The sequence below is a fragment of the Microtus ochrogaster genome, chromosome 1, assembly GCF_000317375.1.
Source record: "Microtus ochrogaster isolate Prairie Vole_2 chromosome 1, MicOch1.0, whole genome shotgun sequence".
Lineage (NCBI taxonomy): Eukaryota > Metazoa > Chordata > Mammalia > Rodentia > Cricetidae > Microtus > Microtus ochrogaster.
The window spans coordinates 4,000,840-4,010,009 of NC_022009.1; the positions used below are offsets into that span (position 1 = coordinate 4,000,840).

The window sequence follows — 9,170 nt, forward strand, 5'->3', positions numbered from 1 at the left end:
GGAGAAGACAGAATTTTCAAAAGCTATTTAAAGGTGGGGACCAGAGTATATGCAACTGAAGATGGCTGCTAAGATCCTCGACACAAAGCTCCTCTCTCTACCCAGAGAGCATGGTACATAAACCCTTCAGCCTCAAGCTCTCACATCCAGAGATTTCTACTTTCAGAGTGCTTGAGTTAATTAGAGCCCATAGTGCCCTGACGTTTGGAGCTTTTAGGCTGACTTTCTGCCCATTTCTTGATAGATTTTTACGGTCAAGGTTGGGCAGCTAGGAAAATATATTTTAGAGGTTTTCTTGGAGGTTGAGGTTGGATAGCAAGTATTTGGGGGGTGGGGAACACAGTCTGTGACCAGAGACCGCGGAGGGCGGGGCCTACGGTCTGAGCACCACGTGACCGCTGCGCCCCTGGAGTCGCCAGCGCCTGCGCAGTGTGTCCCCGAAGAGGCGGCGGCGCTGGCGGTGGCGGCTTTGGGAGCTGCGCGGACTGAGGCGTTGGGAGGCCCTTCTTTGGCGAGGTTGGCCCAGGCTTCGGCTCATGGCAGCGAGCGGCGTCCATCGTAAGGTAGCTGCGGCGGGGCGCCCCGAAGCTGGTGGCAGGGGAGGCGGCGGGCTGCGAAGGGCCGGCCTGCCTGCCCGGGCCGCCTCAGGCCGCACCGGGCCGCGGCCTCGCCTGCTCGTCCGGCTCGAGGCCTGCTGGCGTGCGCCTGGCGCCGGGCCGGCGGCGCCTTTCCTTCCCGGTCCCACCTGTTGGGAGGAGCCGGGCCGGGGTCCGCGGCTGGCGAGCCTACGGGCGCCCGGCTTTGCGAGCCCGCTTAGCGTTGGGCTCAAGCTCGTGCTGGCCTGGACCTGAGACCCCGCGTGGCTGGGGCGACGGGAAGCGGAGAGGTTCGGTCACTGCGAAACCGAATCCGTAGGCTGGCGTGCGTTTTTTTTTGGGGGGGGGCGGGGGACGGACGGACGGACGGACAGACACGTGAAAGAGCCTTCTAGAACCGTTTTTAAACAATCTGCTTATATGGAATTTTACGCTTCGTGGTCAGGAGCTGACCTTACGCACTGACTTTACGTTCATAAATACTGCTCGAAGCTCCCAGTGCTGTGTAAGGTGTTGGTAGCGATGCAGAAATAATAAAAATACGATGTAGCCTTCTGCCGGTTCGAGTGTCCCCTTTCTGGTTTGATATTGATATGGCCGTCTGTTCACGAACTTACACTAGACAGCTGAGGTACTCAGAAATTCCTGAAAATTTTCAGCTGCTGGAAAGGGTGACGCTAAGGATGCAAGGCTCGTACGAGAAAGCAAGCTAAGGTTGGGGCTTCCGTGCTTTGGGCTCCATGGCAGTCTTTTAAAAGTCATTTGAGAAAAATCAGCAACGACTGTTCAATCCTTCACACCTCTCATGTTTATAACCTCGTTCTAGAGTTAAAAAACTGGAACTCAGCACTGTTCCTCTGAGACGTGACTGCTAGTGCCTTTACCTGCTGAGCCATTTTGCAGGCCCCAGAAGATTTGAAAGACTCAACACTTTGTGCTGTTTGTATTTTATACTTGAGAAAAAAAAGATTTGTACATTAAGTTAATTTGATTTGTGTATTTTCAAGGAGGGGCAGAATCTTCTGTTATCTGTTAATTATTCTGTGTAAGACTTGAGCTCTGAAGATTGTGCAGACATTGTAAATATATAAACAAAGTTCAGTTTCTGGGACGTAATTGTTTAGAACGAGGAAACAAGGTCTGCCTGTGAACACCCTACTTAGTCTCTAAAAACCGGTTGCCAAAACCACTTGTTATAATAACCCCTTTTCTCCCCCAGCCTAGGTGTTGGGATGACTCATCTGGGCTGAGACACGGGGTAATTTGTGGATTGTAAAGCTAGCTTGCTAGTTAACTAATGACTTCAGTATATATATATTACTTAGGTGGTTTATGGTAACAATCAGTGATAGATAGTGTTTCATATGACTCCGTGGGCATAGGAGGCATGTAAAACATCAGGGGAAAAAAAGTGTTCGGTCAAATACACCTTGTTTAATGAGTTTTCATCATTTAAGTTATTTTCTAAAATTCCTTTTAACTTTTAAAAAAATAACATGCTGAAATTACCTGTTTTCGGGTAATACGTGGTTAGTTTTTTTACTTCGCATATTTGGGCCTATCATTCCTATCATTTTATTTAAAAATGTCATAGCATCGAAAGTCTGCTTTGTAAAACATTAGTGTAGTACATTGTAGGGATGAAGAATTTTGTTAGTCTGAGGAATGGCATATTGCCAAGTTAGGACTGGATATGGCATCTGTTTCTAGGTTTCAAGGGTTTCTAGGGATGCAACATTGAGCAAAACAAAGTTTCTTTCTCCCTAAATTTAATAGTCTGTAAGATTTGTTCATCTGTATCAATAGTTTAGCAGTATTTTAACTTTTTTTTTAACTGCACCCAAAATGAAGGAGTTAAATTGTGTGTATTTCAGCATATGCCGTTAGTGTATGTATATACTCTTCTTGTTCTGACTTTTTCCTCTGTGTGTATGTGTGTCTATGTGGTGGTATATGCATGTAGTATGTGCAGGTGGGTATGGAGGCCAGAAGTGTGACCTGGAGATGAGTTGAAGGCACCATGAAAACAGTAGAAACTAAGTCACCTCTGCAGCCCAAATACTAGGTCTTCTATATAGCTCCAGCTGTCTGTATGAAGCCCAATCTAGTCTCTGAGTACTGAGGTTACCCTTGATTCTGTTTCCCAGTTAGGGCCTTCCTGTGGAGCCTGCTGTAGAACACTTTCTTCCTACATCTGTTTCCCAGATGCTGAGGTTAGAGGCTTGTGATACCATACCTGCCTGACTTGGATGTTTTTGGTTTGGTTTGGTTGCTTCCTTGTTTTTTTTCTGTTTAAAGAAATCAGAAGCTAGCTTGAAGCGGTATTTAGTTTGAAAAAAAAAACAAAAACAACCCACTGCCGTGTAGGAGAGAGAGTGATTATTACAATAGCAATGTAAATGAAGAGCGCTGCTTCAGTAAGGGAGCCAAGTTTGGTTCCTAGCACCCATGTTGGATGACTCGCTGCTGACTGAAGGTTCAGGATATTCATTGTCCTCTTGGATCTCAGGCACCAGTGCACTATGGTGCCTGTACATATACTCAGACAGACACATGTTTGTGTAAAAATATGGGCAAGTATTGACTAGAACTTCTGGATCAAAGGTAAAACAAAGATTAGGGATTATGCTGATTTCTTCTTCAACAGTTGTGTGATATCTGGTGGGCACGAGTTACCTATTCACTACCCCTCTTCCATCGTCTTTACTAATAGAATACTCATTTTGTCCAGAGCAGCAGTGTACCTAATTCCAGCTAAGGGGTTAGGAGACTGAATGGTGTAGGCTCTGGGAAAACTTTAGCTTTTCTCATTAAAAAAGGACAGTATTAACTAGTGTACCTTTGCTGTTCATTTCTTTCCTGGTTGAATTTGAACATTTCTTTAAACAACTTCAGTCTGTGAAGTAGTCTCTAGGGATTAGCCAAGGATATTAGGTGCCAGCATTGACAATTCCAAGCTGCTAAAACAGTGGTTCTTCTCCGCCCTCCTAATTCTGCACCCGTTTAATACAGCTCTCGTGTTGTGGTGACTCCCAACCATAATATTAGTTTTGTTGCTACTTCATGGCTAATTTTGCAAGAAAAGAAAAAAATGTGAATATATTTCTAATAGAAGACCCCTGTGAAAGGGTCATTCAACCCCAGAAGGGGGTCACAATCCACAGGTTGAGAACCACTGTGCTAACACAGTGCCTGCTACCTATTGCATAATGAAGTACCATGTGAACAAACAAATTTCTTCTAGATATGTGCAGGGTATGGTCTTTAGGACCATATGTGTCTGAGTATAGTTGTGAATGCTGTCTAACATAAAATAGTAGACTTAAAATATTGTGTGATTTAAATTTGAGGGGGGCAGTGATTAACTCAGTTACAGAGTTCTCCAGCATTGTCTTTGTAGATGATAACGTTGTGTTACAATTTCAAAAGGTTGGGCACACCTGAACTATTGGCCAGGTATATCTGGCCATTTGGCCCTTGTTTGCAGTCTCAGGTACTTGGGAGACTGTGGCAGGAGGATTGATAGTTACCATTATTTTTTATTTATTTTTTTATTTTATTTTATTTTTTTTTTTTGGTTTTTTCGAGACAGGGTTTCTCTGTGGTTTTGGAGCCTGTCCTGGAACTAACTCTGTAGACCAGGCTGGTCTCGAACTCACAGAGATCCGCCTGCCTCTGCCTCCCGAGTGCTGGGATTAAAGGCGTGCGCCACCACCGCCCGGCACCATTATTTATAGAGAGATAATAAAATGTACTCATTTTTCCTACGTATGTTTTTAGTAGGCAGACAGGGCTTTAAAAAGAGCTGGTAAGATGGGTCAGTGTTTGAGAATACTTGCTGCCCTAACAGATCCAGATTCAGTTCCTGTCCCCCCATGTGGTGGCTCATAACCGTTTATAATTATAGTTCCAGGGAACCCAGCATTGTCTACTAACCTTGGAGATTAGGCATTTACATGGCTCATATACATGCATGCACATACATGCATGCAGATAGAACATTCGTACACATAAAATGAAAAACATAAATCTATGTTTTTGGTTGTGACAAAAAAGTTTACTAGCATTTGGAATCTGTTTCTCTTTGTGTGTATGTGTGTTTCTGCAGATCATTAACTGAAGACCAAATAAGTAGCTATGCAAAATTCTCATATGGATGAGTCCAGAAACTCTGATAATGGCAGCGCAGGCAACAGTTCAGAGGTAGTAGTAGTAGAGCATCCAGATTTTAGTACTGAGATTATGAACGTTACGGAGATGGAACAATCACCTGATGGCTCTCCCAGCGTGAACGCATCTACAGAAGAAAATGAAATGGCAGCTGCTGTGGACCTTCCAGTGACAGAAACAGAAGGAAACTTCCCTCCAGAATTTGAAAAGTTTTGGAAAACAGTAGAAACTAATCCTCAGGATTTTACGGGCTGGGTATATTTGCTTCAGTACGTAGAACAGGAGGTTAGTAACTATTTAAATGGTGTGTGGAGGGGGACAGAATAATCCAGTAGTGGCAATTCAAGCCTTTCTGTTTTGTAATTAAAGTTTAATCTCTTAAATAATCTTCATATTAAGTTCAGTAATGCTAGAACCATATATTTTAGTTTTGAAAACTACATAGCATTATGCATTGTGGAAAGTATGTAATCACAATGCTGAATATTGTGTAATAATTGAGGCTTGTGTGTGGATATGTAAAATTAGTGAAATAGTTACCTTGGGGATATGGGAGTACACTTAAGTAAGGTAGAGCACATGGGCCTAGTATCTGTGAGAGATTGGGTTTGATCTCCAGCTCTAAAAAAAAAAAAATAAGCTGCTCTGCTATTTGACCAAGTTAATACTTATTCTTTCTTTGTTTAAAAACTTAAGATAAAAACTTATTCTTTCTTTGATAAAACACCTTAAGATAAGAACTTCTTTCTTTGATAAAACACGTTGTTTTATTTTCATCAGAATCACTTGATGGCTGCCAGGAAAGCATTTGACAAATTTTTCATACACTACCCGTATTGCTATGGTTACTGGAAAAAGTATGCAGACCTTGAAAAGCGACACGACAACATTAAACAATCAGATGAGGTGCGTACATCAGTGAATACAGTTTTCTCTGTTAGGTACTGTAAGCCAATTGATAACAAACAGACTCTTTTTTTCTGGCTGGCAGTACCTACCATTTATGATCAGACTTTTTTTATAGGGTATTTTATTTGCATTTGTCACTATTGTGGCATTTGTAGCTAATATTTTCTCTCTTTGTTGGCAGGTGCGTTAAACCTCTACAGTTTGTCAAGCTTTGCAGTGCAAGCCTCTGTATTACACTGCAGCTTAACAAGTAGGGCAGGGCTTTTCTCTCACTTACATTTATTTCTCAATTTCCAAACAATATAGTTGGTTTGCTAGTCACATTTGCTACGTCTTATTGCATTTTTGGTCAGACGCTGTCATTGATGCTCTAATGGGTCTGTGCCCTATGGTCTGTAACCCAAAGCCTGCCCACACAACCCGGTCAGAATGCAGGGACTGCTGCGCTTTGAAGATCAAGACTCTGCACGTGGGGATCAGAACATTGCCATGTTCTATCCAACCTCCACCCAAATGGTAATGGTAGATTATTTAAACAAAATTCCAGTAATTAGTATTTCTAAGGTTCACCGGATAACACAGTGTTGCCTCTCTTTTAAGAAATGATTAAATATTTGAGGTACAGTTTATTGTTTTCTTCTTAGGTTTATCGACGGGGGCTTCAGGCAATACCTCTTAGTGTTGATCTTTGGATACATTATATAAACTTCTTAAAAGAAACACTGGACCCTGGTGATCCTGAGACAAACAGTTCAATAAGAGGGTATGTTAAATATTTGATTCTAAATATGTTTGAAGACTTAGATGAGTATTCAGATGTTGATAAGAGAAATATTCATGAATGCTAAACTGGAAGTTAATATTTATTTGCTTCATTCCTGTTATTTAAAAAAATAGCACATGACATAAACTTAAGCTTTATTGCTTCAAAAATGCAATCTTCCTCTTTTGCACACCCTCTTAGCTTATGTCTCTCTCTCTAGGTTACAAGTTTACATTTTGCTCACTTGTGGTCAGTGTCTTGTCTTGGTTTTTTGAAATAGGGTTTCTCTGTGTGGTCCTGGCTGTCTGGGAACTTGCTCAGTAGATCATACTGGCCACAGATTTAGAGATCCTCATGCCTCTGCCTCCTGAGTGCTGGATAAGGCAGTTTGTTAGCTTTCTTCTTCTTCTTCTTCTTCTTCTTCTTCTTCTTCTTCTTCTTCTTCTTCTTCTTCTTCTTCTTCTTCTTCTTCTTCTTTTTTTAAATTTTTTTTATGTCTGCATGTATGTCTATATCACCTGTGTGACTGGTGCCCCAGGAGGCCAGAGAAGGCATTGGATACCCTGGAACTGGAGTTATAGACAGCTGTGGGCTTCTATGTTGGTGCTGGTAATTGAACCTGGGTTCTCTGCAAGAGCAGCAAATGCTTTAACAACTGAGCCATCTCTTCAGCCCCACAGTTAATGTCTTAATTTGATGCCTTCAGATATTATATAATATGTGTACAAATTTGTATGTGAATTTTAAATACTGTTCTTTTTATTTAACAGGATGTTTTATATCTCCCATTCTATTAACTTGTAAAAATACAGTGTTGTAAAAATACAGTGTTAAGGTCCTATTTGACCAGACTTTTATTATAGGAATAGTGCTGCAAAAATGTCTCTGAACATATATTTTTATGGAGTGCACTAAAAATATAACATCTGTTTGTAAAGACATTTTGTCAAATGGTACCAATTTTACAGTCCCACAAATGTATGAAAGTAGTCATTTTTCCATGGCCTTTTCACTTTTTTCCCCACCTGTGATAACTATTTTTTAATATGGGCATATTAGGGTTGGAGAGATGGATCAGCCGGTTGGAGCACTTTTAATGCTTTTAAAACAGAATACATGCATATACCCTGTTTTCCCATTTCTTACCTTTTCAGTATAGCTATAGGATAGGCTTCAGTAAATCTGTTTGTTATGTCTTTTTTTGGTGATTTTGAGTCTGTTAGGTGTTTTCATCATACTCATCTGTAATAGTACTTCTCACTCAGCCATGTTTCTTATTTGTCTAATAAAAGGCTTTCATACAGCTGTCCAAACAGGCCTGTTGATATCTGTAGATCTTACTTTCATTTCCACTTACCCTCTGCTGTTTCTGCAGTCTGTATTTTATGTTGTCATGCTGTCATCTAGTTTTCCTTATAGTTTTTGGATTTTCTCATCGCCATGGCTTTAGGAAATGTCTTCATTTTATTACTAGGTTCCTGTTGCAAGGAGCGGGCCCCTGTTTGTCCTGGCTGCCTGGCTAGCTTACACCCGGGAAATTACCACACAGAAACAGTCATTAAAACACTGCTTGGCCCATTAGCTCTAGTTTCTTATCGGCTAATTCTTACATCTTAATTTAACCCATTTCTATTAATCTGTGTATTGGCATGTAACTGTGGTTTGCTGGCAAGATTCTAACCAGCGTTCATCTCAGGCAGAAGATCCATGGTGTCTCTCACTCTACCTTTCTTCCCAGCATTCAGTTCTGTCTACTCCGTCTACCTAAGTTCTGCCCTATCAGGCCAAAGCAGTTTTTTTATTCATTAACCAATGAAAGCAACACATGAACAGAAAAACCTCCTACACCAGATTCCAGGCTCTGTTTATTGGAGTTCAGTAGATCCCTTTTTGTTGTTGTTATTGTTTGTAGAGAGACAGGGTTTCTCTGTAGCCTTGGCGCCTGTCCTGGAACTAGCTCTCGTAGACCAGGCTGGTCTCGAACTTGCAGAGATCCACCTCACTCTGCTTTCCAGTGCTGGGATTAAAGGCGTGTGCCACCACTGCCTGGTGATCTTTTTCTTTCTTGTTTATGCATATCTTGTAGAAGTATATAGCCAGTAGCTTCTTTATAGAGGATACTTGAAATAAAAAATAATTTAAAGGCCATTCAGGTTTTTTTTTTTTTTGAGGAATCCTGTTGATCTAAGGCTTATGCTGAGTTATTACTTCAGAAGGGAGCAGCTGATCTGTCTGATGAACGTAAACCTAAATTCTGAAATCTCACAGCTGGCCAGAGTTAAAGATTCCCTACCATAGATTAAACAGACCTTCCTCTAAACCTTCTCTCTTTATTCTCTGGATTTATTGAGATTGTTCTAGGGTAGTAACATCTATCTTTTTACATACAAACATGCATGTGTATACACATGCACATTGGACACTTTCAATTTATCTTTGTATAGTAAACTTTTCTTTCAGTATGTCTTTAAATTTTGTTTTGTGCATGGTAAAGTGGCTCTTCCAGAGGACCCAAGTCTACTTTCTAGCACCCTCATCAGGTGTCTCATATCTGTAAATCCAGGTTCAGGATATCCAATGTCCCATTTTGGATTCTGCATATACTCATACAGATTTACATACACACATAAATAGAAATACTAAAAATATTTAAAAAGAAAAGTAATAAACTTAGTTCAGTTTCTTCTTCTTCTTCTTCTTCTTCTTCTTCTTCTTCTTCTTCTTCTTCTTCT

General features: G+C 41.1%; 1 protein-coding gene across 7 annotated transcripts in view; it reads left to right on the forward strand.

Moving 5' to 3' along the window:
• Window positions 1–423: 423 nt before the first annotated feature.
• The window catches only part of Prpf39 (pre-mRNA processing factor 39), a 25,912-nt gene continuing 17,165 nt past the window's right edge, over window positions 424–9,170 (forward strand). For 2 of the 7 annotated variants that reach the window (XR_003376939.1, XM_005343122.1), the window contains exons 1-4: window positions 424–563; window positions 4,705–5,051; window positions 5,547–5,672; window positions 6,320–6,438. Coding sequence is in view for 6 of the 7 variants with exons in the window: in XM_005343122.1 (XP_005343179.1) it covers window positions 4,734–5,051; window positions 5,547–5,672; window positions 6,320–6,438 (563 nt within the window). In the remaining variant the exon portion in view is untranslated. Of the gene's footprint in view, window positions 564–4,704; window positions 5,052–5,546; window positions 6,192–6,319; window positions 6,439–9,170 lie in introns of those variants that run through there. The other 5 variants (XM_013346185.2, XM_026779185.1, XM_026779179.1 and 2 more) reach the window with 5 other exon arrangements.